This window comes from Rhinoraja longicauda, chromosome 11 (assembly GCF_053455715.1).
Source record: "Rhinoraja longicauda isolate Sanriku21f chromosome 11, sRhiLon1.1, whole genome shotgun sequence".
In the NCBI taxonomy this organism is placed as follows: Eukaryota; Metazoa; Chordata; class Chondrichthyes; order Rajiformes; family Arhynchobatidae; genus Rhinoraja; species Rhinoraja longicauda.
In genome coordinates this window covers 49,491,670-49,512,277 of record NC_135963.1, presented here as the reverse complement: position 1 = coordinate 49,512,277, position 20,608 = coordinate 49,491,670, and the positions used below count along the sequence as shown (strand labels likewise).

Sequence of the window (20,608 nt, the reverse complement as noted above, 5' to 3'; positions counted from 1 at the left end):
GGAAAACGTACACATTCCGTACAGACAGCATCGGTAGTCAGGATTGTAAGGCAGTAGCTTCACTATATGCCGATAATGAGTGCTTTAGTCCAACTGATCTGCAATACCATTAACCCTTTATGCTAGTCATAGTAAAATATTGAATGGTGCTTTGTAACTTAACTGGAGGTTTTGTTCCGCTCCACAGTTATACACATATAGACTTCTCAAAGGCTGGCAGATCACCTCTGATCTAGGCTGTTGTTGGAATACAGGTCCACCACCGATTTTCCGGCACCGTTGGTTCCAGAGCCTTGCCAAATTATCCGTTTTGTCGGACCAACAGAGGTCACAGTCTTATGGGGCCGAGATACTGGCCCGCAAAGCCGGCCTCGGAAGTCGGCTAAGGGGACAGATCTGCCTGCTCCGGCTGGGCTGGAGTTCCAGAGCCCCAGCCGCAAGGAGCAAATTCAACCCGCCAATTGGCACGGAAGACCCAATGAGGTAGAGATCGGCTGGACCACCGTTTGCCGGAAAATCAACGGTGGACCAGTATCACCTGTAGGACCTGTGTGCGGCACGGTGGAGCAGCGGTAGAGTTGCTGCCTTAGAGCGAATGCAGCGCCGGAGACCCGGGTTCGATCCTGACCTCGGGTGGTGTCTGTATGGAGTTTGTAAGTTCTCCCCGTGACCTGCGTGGGTTTTCTCCGAGATCTTCGGTTTCCTCCAACACTCCAAAGACGTACAGGTTTGTAGGTTAATTGGCTTGGTAAATGTCAAAATTGTCCCTAGTGTGTAGAGGATAGTGTCAATGTGCGGGGATCGCTGGTCGGCGCGGACCCGGTGGGCCGAAAGGGCCTGTTTCCGCGCTGTGTCTCTAAACAAAACCCAAAGGCGGGCCTACCTGGTCCGTGTCAGATGTTTGGACAGGGGCGCGATTTCAGAGCTTGCCATAGGCGCGATTTTACGTAGTTACGTCCCTGCTTGGCTTCCAGTCGGGTAGGCAGGCTCTAGTTCGATGTTTGAAACTCTGGACCCGAGTTTGATGTTTCACCTGAAAGATGGTATCTCAGCAATGCATTGAAGTGAAGCATAGCTGATGTGTTAAGCCTCTGCAATGGGGCGAAAAACCACAACCTACTGCGTCGGCCGGAACTGCAGATGCTGGTTTACATCGAAGCTAGAGACCCTTCTTCAGATAATCCACTGAATCCACAACATACTGATGATTGATAAAAACACTACCTGCTGACTGACACTTTCTTGATTAACTAATCAAGAATGGGGAGAAGGCAGGAGAATGGGATTAAGAGAGAGAGATAGATAGAGAGAGAGATAGATCAACCATGAGAGAGAGATAGATCAACCATGATTGAATGGTGGATGGGCCGAATTGCCTAATTCTGCTCCTATCACTTATGAACATGACATATCTCTTGTTCTCTTGTTTGTTTATAGGACATGCCAAATCTGGTCTCCTATCTCTAAAGAGGGTGGACTGAACGGTCTCTAACAGTTGAAGTGTAATCGGCCATGATGTAGGCTTGAGAGGTCAGGGGTTGCCTATCCTGCTCCTATTTTCCTGTGGTCCTTGTGGTTGATTATTGTGGTTGTGGTACCTCAGCTGCACGGAGGCAGAGAGGAAAGCTCTTCAGCGGGTAGTCCATAGAGCTCAGAGGACCATCGGAACACAGCTACCAGACTTGGAGGGCATCTACAACACACGATGCCTCAGAAAAGCCACCAGCATCCACAAAGACTCCTCACACCCCTGCAATAGTCCATCGGGCAGACGCTACAAGGCCTTCTACGCCCGCACCTCCAGACTCAGGAACAGCTTCATCCCCAGGGCCATAGCTGCTATGAACCGGTCCTGCTGAGCCGGATGGTCACAACGCACAGTGAACCGGTACAGATCTACTTGCACTATATTCTGTTTTAAAACTGTTACAATTTATTTCATTGGGTTGTTTAAATTAATACTGACTAGCTAATTAAATTATTGCATCGTATGGGAGGCGCATTCCCAATCTCGTTGTACCCCTGTACAATGACAATAAAGATATATTGTATTGTATTGTATTGTATAACGTTACATTAATTACTGAGGGCAGAATAGACAAAGAGCGGTCAGTGGTAGGGGAAGGGAGGGGGGGAAAACAACACAAAGGACATAATGAAATGAATGAGGAGCAAACATTTCATTAAGGCCCATGTGTAGATACTTTTCCTCAGTTAATTAACCAACAAAAGCTCTCGCTGACAGAATCCAATCTATTTTGATAGCGAAAATTATTCTTTAACGATACAATAATCACCATTGTGATTTGTAATTTATAACAAATTATGAAAGGGTACAAATCAGTCGATGGGAGTTCCACGTGATTGCCGACTCAAGGCCGATCTGCTCTCAGATTGGAGTCTTCTACAGAAGGTTCTCACCAGCATCTTGTTTCTTCGCCATATTATGAATGGCAATAATTTAGTTTTCATGAGAGCTGGTGTTAAATGCCATGTACGTCAGGGTCACTGGGCTTAATGCTTTTGGTATGCAAACAAAATTCATCTCAGGCAATGTCAATACCACAACAAAATACCGCACCAGCATAGTTCTTCTCAAAACCATATCATTTAAGCTCAAAGACAGTACATTTTTCACAGCACAATCTTTTATTTTAATAAAGCTTTGTAATGGCCATGAATTTGAAGATATTGCAAGTATTAGAATATTCTTAAAGCACATTAGGGTAAAGCAGCATATATTTTTTGTTCTACTGTGAGAACTGTACGATTAATTTTATTAGAAGTTAAATGAACGGGATTTGCATAATCTTACGAGCAAATTCTCTCTTTAAGGCTCTCCGCTAGAATGGCACAGAAAGATACAGCATTAATTTGGTAATTAGCATGACTTCAAAATTAATGTCCATTTTGTGTGAAGTGATGCTGCAGAACTATTGAATAACAAGCTTAGAGACGTGTCTGCAGGAGTCCATATGCTATTTTTGACAGTGTCCTTCAAGCCAAGATGTCAGTCATTGACAATTTTTAACTTCTGAGGAAAAATTGAGATACGTTTCCAAATGGAAGGATCTCTTGATTAGCTCAAAGGGCTGAACATCTTCTCTGATGAATGGTTTAGAGTAGCGAAGTTGGGGTGTCACAGCTGGTTGTTTGTTTCTGATTAAAGAGTCAATAAGGGAGGCCGCGGTGAATGTACATCAAGGAGTGTGAGAGATGTCACTGATCATGTGGATTCTCAGCAGCTCCGCTATCTCCTTCTGTCCAGCTTGTACAGCGATGTCCAGAGCCGTACTGTCATCCTGCAGGGTAAAGGACAGAGAAAGATGCGGAGTATGAAACACACGAGAAGCAAATCATCAATCATGTTTTGTCAGAGGCCACTGTCCCTGCCACCGTGCTGAACTACTATCTATAGTACCTGTGTCGGAAAGAACTGCAGATGCTGGTTTAAATCAAAGGTAGACACAAAATGCTGGAGTAACTCAGCGGGACAGGCAGCATCTCTGGAGAGAAGGAATGGGTGACCTTTCGGGTCGAGACCCCTCTTCAACTACCATCTACCTCTTTGGTGACACCCGGACTATCCTTGATGGGACTTTGCTGGCTCTACCTTGCACTAAACGTTATCCCCTTGCCATGCGGCATAAATGGCTCGATTGTAATCATGTATTGTCTTCCTGCTGACTGGTTAGCATGCAACAAAAGCTTTTCACTGCACCTCGGGACACGCGACAATAACTAAACTGAAACTAATGCTCCAAGGGCTATAATGTCACAACACAGAGAACAAGTTTCAGATCCACACTGACCACTCTCCTTGCATGTGATGTCCAGGACCTCAAACCACACTACAGTGGCGGCTAATTATCAAGAGATGCTGAAGCTTACTTCCAAAGGAAAGAGAAACTACAACTGAGGGAGGGGTGGTTTTGTTACAAACTCAATTCAATTTTAATAGCATCGTTTTATTTCGATTCCCAAAAACTGACATCGCTTTCTCTTCCAGACAGATTGTGTTTTTCAAAAAGAGAATAAAATGCCAGTTTAATCACAGAACGTGCGACCAAGCAGGGCCTCAGAGAAGCATGAGGCAGATGGTAAATAGCTCTGCCTGAATCCGGAGAAACTAATAAGAGTCTCATTGTGTGCCACTGACAGCCGCCTCAGAATTAACAGAGATGTTTGCAATAATCTCTATCATTAGTTTAGTCAGCCGCTAACAATCATAACAATCCTCCCCTGGAATAGTCTCTCAGTGGCAGTTAACATAATAAATTGGAGCATGTTAATTGCCAATCAATGCATTCAAAAGTCACCAGCAAGTGTATTGAACAAATGCAGATTATATATAAAATGTGCTGATGGTGAATCTTTGAGCAAATCAAGATGGAGAATGCAACAGAGCCCCACTCTGTTTCAGTGACATTATCAAGTACGCTCAGGTCAATGTACCATTGTTTTCTCTAGACCGTTGGAGACTGAAGGGGTGCCTGATAGAAGAATATAAAATTACAAGAGCACAGGTAGGACAGGCAGTCAAAACCTTGCGCCCGGAATGAGAATATCAAAGCCTAGAGGGCATAGTTTTAAGGTGAGAGGGACAAAGCTCAAAGAAGATGTGCAGGCAGAGAGAATTAGTTTAACTTGGTATCATGTATGGCACAGACACTGTGGGCCGAAGGGCCTGTTACTGTGCTGCATTGTTCTATGTTCACAGCAGAGTAGAAGCTCTCTGTTTTGCCTTAGTAATGTAATTCAACGCAAACCACCCTCAGGTGCACATAGGGTTGCCAACTGTCCCGTGTTAGCCGGGACATCCCGTATTTTGAGCTAAATTGGTTTGTTCCTTACGGGACCGCCCTTGTCCCGTATAAGGCCCGGACGGCACTGTAGGCCCGGACGGCACTGTAGGCCCGGACGGCACTGTAGGCCCGGACGGCACTGTAGGCCCGGACGGCACTGTAGGCCCGGACGGCACTGCAGGCCCGGACACTGCAGGCCTGGACACTGCTGGCCCGGACACTGTAGGCCCTGACACTGTAGCCCGGGGGCCACCTAACGGACATTGCATAGCAACCCGTCTCCCGGCCCGGACGGCCGCCATTGGTGGAGCGGGAGCACGTGGCCGCTGGCTGGGTGAGGTCACGTGGGGCGCAGGGCAGTGACATCACCTTGTCCCGCATTTGGGAGTGAGATAGTTGGCAACCCTCGGTGCACAGCTCATGGCTCACCACGACACCATTTCCCAAGTTCCCACACCTGTTGCCAGTGTGGCCGCTTTGCAACAACCAGATTGTCTCACACTGTTAAATAATCGTGCGCTGCGAGCCTGGACCACGACAGGCTACGGGAATAGGTAGAGTGGGGGAAAGAAAGTCTAAGATTAATATTGTGCCTTTCAAGAATTGTGAAGTTTCAAATATAGACACAAAATGCTGGAGTAACTCAGCGGGACAGGCAGCATCATTGGAGGGAAGGAACGGGACTAATAAGTACTTTTGACGAGTAGTCTCCTCTGATGTAGGTGAGCTGGCTGTGAGACATGGATGAAGATGTGGAGAATGGACAAACCAGGAGGTCTAGAACCGCGGGATACTCACTTTATCAGTTAGTGCTGAGTTACATCCAGGCTGAGCCAGAAGGAGTTTAACTATCTCCACATGACCATTCTCACTTGCACACATCAGGGCTGTTGATCCATCAGTATCTTGAATGTTCACGTTGGCCTCACTGGAGAGGAGCGCTCTGACCATATCTGTCCTTCCGTGGCTAACTGCCAGCATTAATGCAGTCTGCCCTGCCTGCAGAAAGTAATCACGTTTGGTTGTTATTACTTTTAGAAGTTAAACTTCGAGCAAGAATTCAAATGGTTACATTACACCCGTGCTTGAGGCTTGCCTACCCATGTACCTTGAGAAGTCTGTAGGAACGAACTGCAGATGCTGGTTTAAACCAAAGAAGATAAGACACAAAATGCTGGAGTAACTCAGCGGTCAGGCAGCATCTCTGGAGAAAAGGAATAGGTGGCGTTTTGGGTCGAGATCCTTCTTCAGAACCGAAACGTCACCTATTCCTTTTCTCCAGAGATGCTGTCTGACCCGCTGAGTTACTCCAGCTTTTTGCGTCTATCCCTTGAGAAGTCTATTGAGTTTCAGCCTGGGATAACAAAGAAAGTGATGAAGCCTTCTACTGGAGAGAAAATAATGTGAATTACTTTGCAGTTCAATCTTTCCATAACATAGCCAATTTAATACACTTGCACTGAATGCATCGGATTCTTTCTTATCAATATACATACCCACTGTAATCTCCACATCAATCCATTACAGTCACGTACAGTGAAAAGCTTTTTGATGTGTGCTATCCAGTCAAAGAAAAGACTATACGTGATGATCATCAAGCCACATCGGATACAGGTAAAGGAAAAAGAATATTGAGAATGTAAAGGAAGGGCGGTCACGGTGGCGCAGCGGTAGAGTTGCTGCCTTACAGCGAATGCAGCGCCGGAGACCCGGGTTCCATCCTGACTACGAGTCCTGTCAGTATGGAGCTTGTACGTTCTCCCCGTGACCTGTGTGGGATTTCTCCGAGATCTTCGGTTTCCTCCCACACTCCAAAGACGTACAGGTTTGTAGGTTAATTGGCTTGGTAAATGTAAAAATTGTCCCTAGTGGGTATAGGATAGTGTTAATGTGCGGGGATTGCTGATCGGCGCGGACCCGGTGGGCTGAAAGGGCCTGTTTCCGCGCTGAATCTCTAAACTAAATTTTAAAAAAACTAAACAATATACCATTTATTGGAAGATAAAGTCTGATTAAAGATAGTTCAAAGGTCTCCAATGAGGTAGATGGGAGACCAGGAAGGCATTCTAGCTGGTGTGAAGACGGTTCAGTGGCCTGATAACAGCTAGGCAGAATCTGGAGGTGTGCGTTTTCAAACTTCTCTTGCCCGATGGAAGAGGGGAGGGGAGAGTGACGGGGTGGCACGGGCCATTGATTATGCTGGTGGCCTTGCCGAGCAAGAGTGACGTGTAGATGGATTTAATGGAAGGGATGTCGGTTTGCATGGAGATCAGGGATTTTTCTTTTCTCTTTTGTCTTCTGCAGAGTTCTTTACTCTTTATTGCCCTAGATTTCTCTGAGATTTGTTTTAATTTCCCCAGAAAACTACACTGTTTCAAAAGAGTAGGTGAAGGATTGGACTCAATGCTGCAGACTCAGGAGTGTGGCCAGGTTTGATGGACCAACTTATCTTCCCATTCTTGTGACTTCCACGTTCCTCTGCTTTTTTTGCTTTTTTTCTATACCTGAAGCCAAAGATTTAATCTTCAAATTAATTAAAATTGAATACATTTTCAATAAATGTTCTCATTATGAGTAACTGTTCCGATTCCACTGAGTTCCCAGCTCACCAGAGGCCTGCGTTTTCCAGAGCAATTAACTCATTATTTCATCAGTGATAGGAGAAGAATTAGGCCATTCGGCCCAAGTCTACTCTGACATTCAATCATGGCTAATCTATCTTTCCTTCTTCACCCCATTCTCCTGCCTTCTGACACCCGTACTAATCAAGAATCTATCTATCTCTGTCTTAAAAATATCCATTGACTTGGCCACCACAGCCTTCTGTGGCAATGAATTCCACAGATTCACCACCCTCTGACTAAAAATATTCCTCCTATCTCCTTCCTAAAGGAACGTCCTTTAATTCCGAGGCTATGACTAGTGGAAGGTTATAGACTCTCCCACTAGTGGAAACATCCTCTCCACATCCACTCTATCCAGGCCTTTCACCATTCGGTAAATTTCAATGAAGTTCCCCCTCAGTCTTCTAAACTCCAGCGAGTACAGGCCCAGTGCCATCGAACGCTCAATCCTGGAGTCATTCTCGTATACCTCCTCTGGGCCCCCTCCAGTGCCAGCACATCCTTCCTCAGATAAGGGGTGCAAACTTAGTTCCCTCACCTCAAAGAGTGGCAGAGATGGGGCAGCTTCAGAGCACAAGGGAACTGACTGACGCTCATTGGACACTGTAATCATATGCTCACCTGAACCGCCTCCTCTGATCAACTGGCTACAAGACTAGTGCAGACCAGTATTCAACATCTTGAAGGTAATTCACAGCTTGTTGTCAACTGGGCAACTGTGGGTCCTTTCCAACTTTTAAATGTCTCCTAGCACTGCAGTCAAGTCATTGTAAAATAAATTCCTCCATGCCTTTAATACTGATACTAGGAGTGAATCAAAGATGCAGGCAACTCATGTGAATGCTTTGCTTCCAATTCCTAATCCATCCTTGCAGCGACCAGCTGAGGTCTCAGAAATGTGTGGGATTATCGATAGACACAGCCCAAATTACATGAGCAACCGCATTAAGCAACATGTTGATGCAGGTTTGCGCCTAACTCAGAGGATTTGCTATCAGGCAAGCAAACAAAGTATATTTATGAAGCATATTTAAGTGGAACAGGACGTGGTATTGATCACACTCATTGTCGTCGAGGTAACAGGGTATCCAATCACTCCTGACAACGGCACGTGCAAACTACTGGGACCGAATTCACATCAGGATTTAAGTCTAGACATTCCCTTCGTAAGAAATAGAGGTCTAACCACCTGCGGTAAAAAAGAGGTTCCAATTTATCTTGCTACAGAGGATTGTACAGAGGATTTTCAAATATTTATTTTTTCACCCTTAAAAGAGGACAATTATTCTTTGTTAAATTGAATTGCCATAACAGCAAAATCATTGCCATCTGCGAAAATTCCCCAGAAGCTTTAAGACGTTATTATGTATGCTATTTTGTCGGAGCTAGAAAAATAAAGGAATGGCTTTTAATGAGAGCCACTAAACACAATTTCTAAACTACGCACATAAAAACAGAAGGTACGGGAATACTCAGCAGGTCAGGCAGCATCAGTGAAGACAGCAACACTGTTCATGCTTCAAGTCGATAACCTTGCATCAGAACTGAAGAGATGTAGGGTCTTGACCTGAAACGTCACCCATTCCTTCCCTCCAGAGATGTTGCTTGTCCCGATGAGTTACTCCAGCATCTTGTGCCTGCCTTAGATGTAACCTACTTTGTTGCCAAATTTCTACAGGTGTAATGGTTAAAATAAAACCAATGGGATTTTCTAAGAAGGTTTGTATTTCTGACTCATCTGCTCAGCTTTCACTCACAACTAGTCTCCCTGGTAGAATTGCAGATTTTTATATACCAGAGGGCAGCAATTAAATCTAATTTGCTTCTGCCATGTTAGAAACATAGAAAATAGGTGCAGGAGTAGGCCATTCGGTCCTTCGAGCATCCACCACCATTCAATCTGATCATGGCTGATCATCCAAAATCAGTACCCCGTTCCTGCTTTTCCCCCATATCCTTTGATTCCATTAGCCCTAAGAGCTAAATCTAATTCTCTCATTTCCGTCGTCTTTGGAATGTGGGAGGAAACCGGGCCACCCAGAGAAAACCCACGCAGTCACAGGGAGAAACCAACAAACTCCATATGGACAAGCACCCAAAATCAAGGTCGAACCCTGGTCCCTGGCGCTGCAGGGCCTGGGTTCGATCTGCGCCGCCCATAATACAAACCAAAAAGGAAGGGAAAAACAACCAATGTCTGAAAAAGGAGAGTCCATGCCTTAGTCTGCATGTTTGGGGCAAGAGATTTGAGAATGTATAAGGATTTTTTAACATTACAAATGGAAGTAACCTGCAACTCAATGCTCCCGAGGGTAGTGGATGGACAACGATTTCCAAAAGAAACTCGATTGGCACATAAAGGAAACAAACGTGCAGGGCTGCAGGAATTGCATGGGGCTGCATTGATCTACCAAGTACCCAATGATATCTCGGCTGCTATGGGTGGAGGCTGGATTGGTCCACCAAGAACCCAATGATATCTAGGCTGCTATCAATGAAACTTCTCTTTCCAAAGCTACAATGGATTCTCAGTGGACTCTTACATCTGCTCAGACATTTCCGGCACTAACACAACAATTTAAAAAAAGTAAAGATTCCCCCTTAATTGTTTGAAAAGATTTAAAATTTTCTACAATGAATTCCAATGAATTGGCTTGGACTTGAAATGCTACGTCTATTTGTCTCAAATCCACAGATTCTTCTGATCTGCTAGCGTTTGCAACATTTTCTGTTTTTATTTCAGGTTTCCGACATCTGCAATTTCCGCTGTCTGGGAAATATGGTTTACCACTATTTACTTGAAGGCTCAAGTTACTTGAATTTGATTTCTCTAAATTCAAATAACCCTTGCTTTCCCTCTCTTGCTGTCCCTCCCCCACCCTAGTTGTCTTTCTAGTTTCATTGTCCTAATTAATTTTATTATTTGTCGCCTTGTTGTCACCTTCCCTTCATCCAACAATGAACCATTCTACATGTCCTTGATCATCGTCTGCTTGATGTGTAGGGAAAAGAAACTGCAGATGCTGGTTTAAATCGAAGGTATCACAAAATGCTGGAGTAACTCAGCGGATCAGGCAACATCTTGGGAGACAAGGAATGGGTGGCGTTTTGGGTCGAGACCTTTCTTCAAACTGAGGAAGGGTATCGACCCGAAACGTCACCCATTCCTTCATCATCTGCTTGATCTTCTTTTCACACCTTACATGGTCTTAGATAGAGCTCTTAAGGATAGTGGAGTCAGGGGGTATGGGGAGAAGGCAGGAACGGGGTATTGATTGAGAATGATCAGCCATGATCACATTGAATGGCGGTGCTGGCTCGAAGGGCCGAATGGCCTCCTCCTGCACCTATTGTCTATGTACCCTTCCATATCTCATTTCCTCTCCCCTGACTCTCAGTGTTAGGAAGGGTCTCAAACCGAAAAGTCACCCATTCCTTCTTTCCAGAGATGCTGCCTGTCCTGCTGAGTTACTCCAGCATTTTGTGTCTATCTTCACTATTTAAAGTTGGTTGAAAAATCTGAAACGGATGATTTTTTAAAATCAGGGCTGAGATGAGGCAGGGAACTGCTAACATCCATGGCACAATGTAATCAGCCTGTGTCAGCTGGAAGATATGGAATGGAAGGGTAAGCTAAAAACCAAACCAAAGAGAACAAGTGAATATTGAGTCCAAAGAATTCAGGCTGCAAAATCTGTTGATTAATCGCATTAAAAAGTCAAATTCCCCAATCAACCTCGCTGTGACCTTAGCACATCGAGGTGGATCTCTTACTTTCAACTTCACTTCCTCTGTCACTGTAAAAATATATATTCTGCAGGGTTTGATTGTATTCATGGATGAATGTAGACCCAGATAGAACAAAAAACAAAGTTTTTCACTGTACATGTGACAATAATAAACCAACTTTAAACAACGAGCCTGTTTCAAGGATTCTTGTCCAGGAAGCCTGAAAGGAAGAAAAGTCAAAATTAATTGTCAGAAGCATGTCAACAAAAATAACTTTCCAGTGAGCAAGTGATATGCTTCTGACAATTAATTTTGACTTTTCTTCCTTTCAGGCTTCCTGGACAAGCTGAAACAGAACATCATATTGAGGTGTATAAAATCATGAGAGGCGTAGATCAGGTCTCCTGCCCAGAGTCGGTCAATCGAGGACAGAGGACATAGGTTTAAGGTGAAGGGGCAAAGATTTAATAGGAATCTGAGGGGTAATGTTTTCACACAAAGGGTTGTGGGTGTATGGAACAAGCTGCCAGAAGAGGTTGTTGAGGCAGGGACTATCCCAACATTTAAGAAATAGTTAAACAGGTACATGGATAGGACAGGTTTGGAGGGATATGGATCAAACGCGGGCAGGTGGGACCTGTAGCTGGGACATGTTGGCTGGTGTGGGCAAGTTGGGCCGAAGGGCCTATTTCCACACTGTATCACTCTATGACTCTATAATGATCTAGGAATACCTCACTATTTTCCTTCAATGTTGGCCTTTTAAGATATCCCCAAACGTGGTTTAATTCACCCAGGACAGTTGTAATGGCTGCTATACACTGATCAGCCAAAACATTATGACCACTGACAAGTGAAGTGAATAACATTGATTATCTTGTTACAATGGCACCTGTCAAGGGGTGGGATATATTAGGCAGTACTTGAACAGTCAGTTCTTGAAGTTGATGTGTTGGATGCAGGAGAAATGGGCAGGAGTAAAGACCTGAGCGACTTTGACAAGGACCAGACGACTGGGTCAGAGCATCTCTGTAACGGCAAGGCTTGTGGGGTGCTCCTAGTCGGCAGTGGTGAGTACCTACCGACAGTGGTCCGAGGAGGGACAAACCACAAACCGGCGACAGGTTTGTTGGGCACCCAAGGCTCATCGATGCGCGAGGGCAACGAAGGCTATCCCGTCTGGTCCGAACCGACAGAAGGTCTACTGTGGCACAAGTCACAGAAAATGTTAATGGTGTTCACGGGAGGAATGCATCACAATACACAGTGCATCGCACCCTGCTGCGTATGGGGCTGCACACGGAGGACCAACAGCATATTAGGCAGGTGGTCATAATGTTTTGGCTCATCGGTGTATTTTCTCCGTCACAACCTTTCATGCTAATTAACCAAACCATTCCAAGGCACTCTTTTTAGCCTCTCAGTGAAAGGAAGCAAGAAGCAGCCAAAGGCAATGAAGTGGATGGTGTTTTGATCCATGGCACCACTTCGTCCATTACCTGGCTGGCTTGAATGTTGACATTTCCCAAATGAAGCAGCTGCCTCACCACCGCCACCTCTTCACTTGTGTCAGCAGAGGCCAAGGAAGCGAGCATGGACGCCGTGTATCCAGCCTTGTTCTGATGGTCCACGTTGCACACACCTGCTCGGCAACAATAAAAGACCAAGGTATTCACCAGCAACTAAAGCACATTCCCCTTTCAAAGTTTCAATCACAATGTTTCAAAGTTTCTATCCCCATCTTTAAATTACGTGAGCTTTATTTAGAATTGGTAGCATTGAGAATTAAACCAACGAGCCTGTTTCAAGGATTGCGCCCAGTTGGGGGAATGTACATAACATGGTGCCTTTCCTCATGTTTACAAGCTAAAAGTCTCAGCTGGGGCGGACTGTTGGAACTACCGATAGAACGTTATCCTTATCTGAAATCCAAATATTCCATTATTATATAAATGGCCAAGAATGAGGTCCTTGATTGATTCAAATCGCTGGACCAAGCTCTCTGATTTGCTGCAATTTAGGAATATTAATACACTTTTAGACCTCTGCACCAAGTGGACCATGGATGATCTTAGCTCCATCTATCTACCTTGGTTTCTTAAGCCTTACCTAACAAAAATCTATTAACCCCATTTCCGAATTTCTCCATGGTCCTCACCTCAACAGCGTTTTGGGGGAAATGAGTGTTCAAGATTTCCACCACTGTCTCCGAGGAGCCAATTTTTTTAATCATTCTCTAAAATGTGTTGTTATACTTCAGCCCTTCAAAACAGATGTCTCTTTTGGTACCTGTGTCCAGTAGGAGCCTCACAATGTGGAAGTTGGAGTGGGAGACACTGTAATGGAGAGCGGTGTTCTGATTGTCATCTGCTAAGTTCACAATGAAGTGAAGTAGTTCTGGTGACGTTTCTTGGAGTTTTTCGAGAAAGGCTTGAACTCTGTCAGAAGCTGCCGATTTCTGACTGGAAATCCTAAACCATTCCCACTGAACTGTGGTGAAATTCTGTCTCTGCAGAAACAGAGCACAACGAAACATTTTGTTAACAAAAAGTAGTTTTCTGTATTATTGAATACTGATCTCATTTTCCTGAATCTCCCCCCCTTCTCTACTAAAGCACTTGAACCATGGCCCTATGCTGAACATTATAAAGGCTACGTCTTTCAGTGATGGAATGTTTTTTATGTTCATGTCCTCCTGCAGAGACAATGTTCAACACCACATCAATCTGGTGTTGGGGGAAATATTATTACTGGTGATTGCCTTTTTTTTTGGAAGTAACACTAAATTGAGACCGTGTCCTTTCTTTAGGCTTTCCAAAAATCTCCACCACACTATTTGAAAAAGAGCAAGGTCTTGGCTCAGACCTAAGCCATCATTCAAGAATCAAGAGTGTTTTATGTACCGAAATAGAATGTCTTACTTGCAGCAGCACAGCAGTTTGTAAATGACTAATATAATAAACAAACATAATAAATAAATAAATAAATAAATAAAAATAATATAGTGCATAAACAAAACAAAGCCCAAAGACCCGAGTGCAACCAAGGCAGTTCTTAGCTCAGAGTTTAATTGGAATTGGTAGTGTTCGGAAGAAGCTGTATGAGTCTGGATGTTTCAGTTTACAGATTCCTACCTTCTTCCCGATGGCAGGAGTGAAATGAGAACGTGGGTGGCCAGGGCAGTGATGACCTTTGATGATGCTGGCTGGCCTTTTTGAGACAGTGTCTCCTATAGATCATCCCTGGGATCTATCACCTCCATCAGATCCCCTCTCAACCTCTGATGCTTCAAATCTGCCCAATCTCTCTTTATAGCTAACACCCTCTAATCCAGGCAATATTCTGGTAATCCTCCCTGCACCCTCTCCAGAGCCTCCACAATCTTCCTGTAATGGGGGCCACCTGAACTGCATGCAAACGTGGCCTAACCCAAGATTTATAAAGCTGCCACACTACACCCTGACTTCTATACAATGCCTCTAACACCGAAGGCAAGCACACCATATGCCTTCCTGTCTGCTCGCATTGCCACTTTCAAGGAGTTTATGGATCTAAACCCCAAGGTCTCTCTGTACAGCAATGCTGTTAAGGGTCTTGCCATTAACACGAATTGTCTTTCTGCTGGCTGCTCAGCACGCAACAAAGGCTTTTGACTGTACCTCGGTACACGTGACAACAAGCTAAAATTGAACATGAGGCTGGTGTGGGAGGAATGTACCTTGATAACCATATGACTACAGAAACAGGAATGGAAATAAACTGGAAAGATGTATAAAACATTTAAAGGCATGGCCATGCTCAAGCAGGGAGTCAACGTAGGATAGCGGGCACAGGGGAGGGGATGAATCGTGCAAGGTGGACCAGAGGCCAGGAGGTTGACAGAGAACAAAACTACAAGCCAGGGGGGAGAGAATAGTCAGGGTGAAAGACACAAAAGACATTAACAGTTGTAATATAGCAACTTCGCCTAATTCTGTTGGTGGAGGTTACTTCCCATATGGATCAGGTGGGGCCTGCAGTAATACCAAGATACATTAGTTGGCAGCCAAGTGGCTGGGAGAGCAGATTTACTTCATTTGACAAGTTCCCATGGGAGTTGTCACATGCAAATATGTCAGGCAGTGATGGCTTTCAAATCTCTTCAAAATTCAGTATAAATGCACCCCCCCCATCAAAATTAAAGTGGAACCTTTGAGTGGCTGATGAACTATCAACTCATCGTCCACGGCAACCAAGCTCAGCCATTTGTAAAATATTTAAAGCATCCACCTCTGAACTGCGCAAGGTTTTGATTCGAGCAGCTAAAGTTAAGACAGGAAAAGTACCATACCATGCCTTTGTCGCTTGTGGCTCCCAGCTCACTGAGATGATCCTTCAGGTTTTGACAAGCCAAAATGAGGCTTGGGTTCCATTCATGGCTGCAAGGAGCACATAAAGTAAGTCCTATTAATTATATTTGAACGGGCTCATGATCTGGTGATTTTACATAAAATGGTATGCTGGTCTGCCATCCAATGCACCTCATATCATATCATATACATACAGCCGGAAACAGGCCTTTTCGGCCCTCCAAGTCCGTGCCGCCCAGTGATCCCCGTACATTAACACTATCCTACACCCACTAGGGACAATTTTTACATTTACCCAGCCAATTAACCTACATACCTGTACGTCTTTGGAGTGTGGGAGGAAACCGAAGATCTCGGAGTAAACCCACGCAGGTCACGGGGAGAACGTACAAACTCCTTACAGTGCAGCACCCGTAGTCAGGATCGAACCTGAGTCTCCGGCGCTGCATTCGCTGTAAAGCAGCAACTCTACCGCTGCGCTACCGTGCCGCCCAAACATAAAGGTTTATCTCCTAACACATTGGTTAGGATGAGATACACACAGGCCATTCTGCCTAGAATAGAAGGGGCCATTCTGTTGTGAATGCCATGACCAGTTTAGTTTAGTTTGGAGGTACAGCGCGGAAACAGGCCCCTTTGCCCACAAGGTCCGCACCGACCAGCGATCCCCACACATTAACACTACCTTACACACTCGAGGGACAATTTTACATTTACACCAAGCCAATTAACCTACAAACTTGTACGTTTTTGGAGTGTGGGAGGAAACCGAAGATCTCAGAGAAAACCCACACAGGTCATGGGGAGAAGGCGCAAATTTTGTACAGACAGCACCTGTAGTCAGAGGTATTTATTCACAAAATGCTGGAGTAACTCAGCAGGTCAGGCAGCATCTCAGGAGAGAAGGAATGGGTAACGTTTCGGGTCGAGACCCAAGGGTCTCCAGCATTTTGTGAATAAATACCTTCGATTTGTACCAGCATCTGCAGTTATTTTCTTATAGCACCCGTAGTCAGGATGGAAACCGGGTCTCTGGCGCTGTAAGGCAGTAGCTCGACCACTGTGCCAGTGTGCCGCCCTTTGCTAAGCCATCGTGCCGCCCAGTTCAGGTCAGCTATTTCTTTAATCGATTACCATATCATAATTTCCTTAAATTTGTTTTCTGAAACATGCTCAAATCCTCCATTTTGGGAAAGCACAACATTTATCTTTTCCAGGTAAAAGTATGAGGGTGAGGCAAACAAAGGGAAGTCCCCGTACCCTTCATCAGTCTGACTGTAGCAGTGGGGGAGAAAGCTGGAAGAGAGGTAGGGGTGGGTCAAAGTCTGGAAAGTGATAGGCCCATGTGGGTAAGGCAGTTGGGGGGTGGTTTTTTCTTTTTTTTTAAGTGCAGGAGTAGGCCATTCGGCCCTTTGAGCCAGCACCACCATTCAATGTGATCATGGCTGATCATTCTCAATCAGTACCCCGTTCCTGCCTTCTCCCCATACCCCCGGACTCCGCTATCCTTAAGAGCTCTATCTAGCTCTCTCTTGAATGCATTTAGAAAATTGGCCTCCACTGCCTTCTGAGGCAGAGAATTCCACAGATTTACAACTTTCTGACTGAAAAAGTTTTTCCTCATCTCAGTTCTAAATGGCCTACCCCTTATTCTTAAACTGTGGCCCCTGGTTCTGGACTCCCCCAACACTGGGAACATGTTTCCTGCCTCTAACGTGTCCAACCCCTTAATAATCTTATATGTTTCGATAAGATCCCCTCTCATCCTTCTAAATTCCAGTGTATATAAGCCTAGTCGCTCTAGTCGTTCAACATATGACAGTCCCGCCATTCCGGGAATTAACCTAGTAAACCTACGCTGCACGCCCTCAATAGCAAGAATATCCTTCCTCAAATCTGGAGACCAAAACTGCACACAGTACTCCAGGTGCGGTCTCACTAGGGCCCTGTACAACTGTAGAAGGACCTCTTTGCTCCTATACTCAACTCCTCTTGTTATGAAGGCCAACATTCCATTGGCATTCTTCACTGCCTGTGTACCTGCATGCTTCCTTTCAATGACTGATGCACTAGGACACCCAGATCACGTTTCAGGTTACCAGTGACACATTCATCACCGACCACCCTCTGGGCAGGGGTTTATGACTCGTTCAGTACTATTATTTTATTACTAATAATCCGTCTCCCATGGTCTGTAACTGATGTGATGTATCTCTTTAACTTGGTTAAGGGCCTGGCTGATAACGTGGAATTTGCAATCACAGGGAAGAGTCATATCAGGATTAAACCAGATTGATTCCAATAGTGCAGAAACAAGAAACTGCAGATGCTGGTTTACAAAAAAAAAGACACAAAGTGTTGGATTAACTCAGCAGGTCAGGCAAAATCTTTGGAGAATATGGATAGGTGGCGTTTTGGGTTAGTCATAGAAATAGAAAGGAGGAGGCTATTTGGCCCTTCGAGCCAGCACCGTCATTCATCGTAATCATGGCTGATCATCCACAATCAGAAACCCGTGCCTGCCTTCTCCTCATATCATTTGATTCCGCTAGGCCCTAGAGCTCTATCTAACTCTCTTAAATTCATTCAGTGAATTGGCCTCTACTGCCTTCTGTGGCAGAGAATTCCACAAATTCACAACTCTCTGGGTGAAAAAGTTTTTTCTCATCTCAGTTTTAAATATCCTCCCCTTTTTTTTAGACTGTGGCCCCTGGTTCTGGACTTCTCCAACATTGGGACCATTTTTCCTGCATCTAGCTTGTCCAGTTCTTTTATAATTTTATACGTTTCTATGAGATCCCCTCTCATCCTTCTAAATTCCAGTGAATACAAGCCCAGTCATTCCAACCTTTCCTCATATGACAGTCCCGCCATCCTGGGATTGACCTCGTGAACCTACATTACACTGCCTAAATAGCAAGGATGTCCTTCCTCAAATTGGGAGACCAAAACTGCACACAATACTCCAGATGTTGTGGTCTCACCAGGACCCTGTATAACTGCAGAATGACCTCCTTTTCTCAAATCCTCTTGTTATGAAGGCCAACATGCCATTAGCTTTCTTCACTGTCTACTGTACCTGCACACTTACTTTCAGTGACCCTTCAGGCTGATTGTGTGGTGTGTGGAGGGGGGGGGGGGGGCAGGGGCAGGGGGTGGGGGGGGTTGGAGAAGAAAGCTAGACGAGAGGAAGGACAGGATCAAGCCTGGCAGGTAACAGGATGATACTGCTGGGGATGGGGAGGTGATGGTTTGATAGGAAGATGATTGGACAAAGACAGAAGATGACAAGACAAAAGGGTGTGAAACAAAAGAATTGAAGGGCTGTGAATTGTGAAGCTAGAGGAAGGAATGTGGGTGGAAGGGAGGGGGTGGGGAACGGGAAGAGTTACAATGGTTAGCAACTGGGAGATGCAGTAAGTGAACGTGAAGAGGAGTTCACTATGGGAATGGGAAGAGAAGTCATGCCCTTTATTCTATTTCTTCCCATCTTTACAGGAAATTAGATGGCTTTCGTTGTTGGAGTGTATACTAGCTACCCACTAGTTGGGAGACTACTGCCCTCACCCTGTGATCAGTAGAGTTAATGGAGAGATAAGATAAGGTGAGATTCAACATGCACCCTACACATACATTAGATGGACTTAACGTTGGACTAATACCCAGATTCCAGCCCGATGTCATCCGCTTGTCCATTGCATTTGATTGTTTTCCTCAAATGTTTATTCCCCACAACTCTCAGAACAGTCAGTGTACCTTGTCGTGCAGTCTTGCCTACTTGTGGCTGTGGCACCGCCTGCCGTTGGCTGGATCTCTTCAGGTGCTGTTCTCTCTGATTCTGGACATAGTTCTGCTTGGTTGTCAGCATGTGGCACTCGGTCTCTTGTGTTGACACCTTCTTTCTCCGATTCGCTCTCTGAGCTTCCTTCTGAGTTGGAATTTTCACTTGACGTGGTTTCGTAACTTTAAAAAAATATATATTTGTTCAAAGAACCAGTGCAAATGACATAATTCAGATACTAGATTAATTCTGTGCACATCGCCGGTCGGCAAAGACCAGAAACTCTTATTTAATGCTTACCCGCCATTCACACCAATGAACTGAAGATTCTTTTTGGCTGATGAACCTCCTAATTTGTTATTTCCACTGCTTTTTTTCATAATAGATTTAAGAGATGTGGATTGAAACGTAGCTAGAGATAAAATAAAGAAAAACAACAATCACTTGATAATGGCTGCAATTATGTTTCTCAAACAAATGAATCATTTTACTTGGTCTTCAAGGAACTAGACCTGCATCACCGATGCACATCTGCAGCTGGAGGTGGGTCCTGTAGTCCAGAGGTTTGGAGGGTGATGTCGCCAGCTCCACATGATGCACAGGTTCAGTTTCTGAAATACAATACAAACTACCTCAAGAGAAATTCAATGGATCCAAAGACTTTGAGATGCGCCAGTCACACTTTTGAACCGCATGCAGACTTTATGAACTTTATGAACTGAGATGAGGAAAAACTTTTTCAGTCAGAGTTGTGAATTTGTGGAATTCTCTGCCTCAGAAGGCAGTGGAGGCCAATTCTCTGAATGCATTCAAGAGAGAGCTGGATAGAGCTCTTAAGGATAGCGGAGTCAGGGGTTATGGGGAGAAGGCAGGAACGGGGTACTGATTGAGAATGATCAGCCATGATCACATTGAATGGCGGTGCTGGCTCGAAGGGCCGAATGGCCTCCTCCTGCACCTATTGTCTATTGTCTATTGACTTGCCATTTCTGCATTCCAGATTAGTCAGAGCTAGAAGCAAAATGCTGCAGTAACACAGCGGGACAGGCAGTGTCTCTGGAGAGGAGCAACGGGTGATGTTCCGGATCAAGACCCTTCCTCAGAGTTTCTTCCCACACATTCCTGACTGGTCAGCCAGGTGGAGAAATTATTCTTAAAATACATAGGACTGAGAATTTTTAAAAACGTTTTCTTCTTCCGTAGAGACAAGACGAATGGGTGCAGTGACAAGCTAGTGTGTTCCTTTGTTCAGGTTCTCTCTCTAATTACCCCCTTTAAAGCACCGACTAGATATCTTCATCCACTGCTTATCCCTAGCCT

The 20,608-nt window shown here is 44.9% G+C and overlaps 1 protein-coding gene across 7 annotated transcripts in view; it reads right to left on the bottom strand.

Moving 5' to 3' along the window:
• Positions 1-2,652: 2,652 nt before the first annotated feature.
• LOC144597889 (KN motif and ankyrin repeat domain-containing protein 4-like) overlaps positions 2,653-20,608 on the bottom strand; it is a 77,176-nt gene continuing 59,220 nt past the window's right edge. For 6 of the 7 annotated variants that reach the window (XM_078407642.1, XM_078407647.1, XM_078407648.1 and 3 more), the window contains 8 exons: positions 19,801-19,899; positions 19,589-19,700; positions 19,264-19,470; positions 15,489-15,576; positions 13,448-13,667; positions 12,658-12,800; positions 5,604-5,804; positions 2,653-3,302 (listed from right to left, as the gene is read on the bottom strand). In XM_078407642.1, the coding sequence (XP_078263768.1) occupies positions 3,201-3,302; positions 5,604-5,804; positions 12,658-12,800; positions 13,448-13,667; positions 15,489-15,576; positions 19,264-19,470; positions 19,589-19,700; positions 19,801-19,899 (1,172 nt within the window). In that variant the 3' untranslated portion in view covers positions 2,653-3,200. Of the gene's footprint in view, positions 3,303-5,603; positions 5,805-12,240; positions 12,363-12,657; positions 12,801-13,447; positions 13,668-15,488; positions 15,577-19,263; positions 19,471-19,588; positions 19,701-19,800; positions 19,900-20,608 lie in introns of those variants that run through there. The other variant, XR_013547801.1, reaches the window with a different exon arrangement.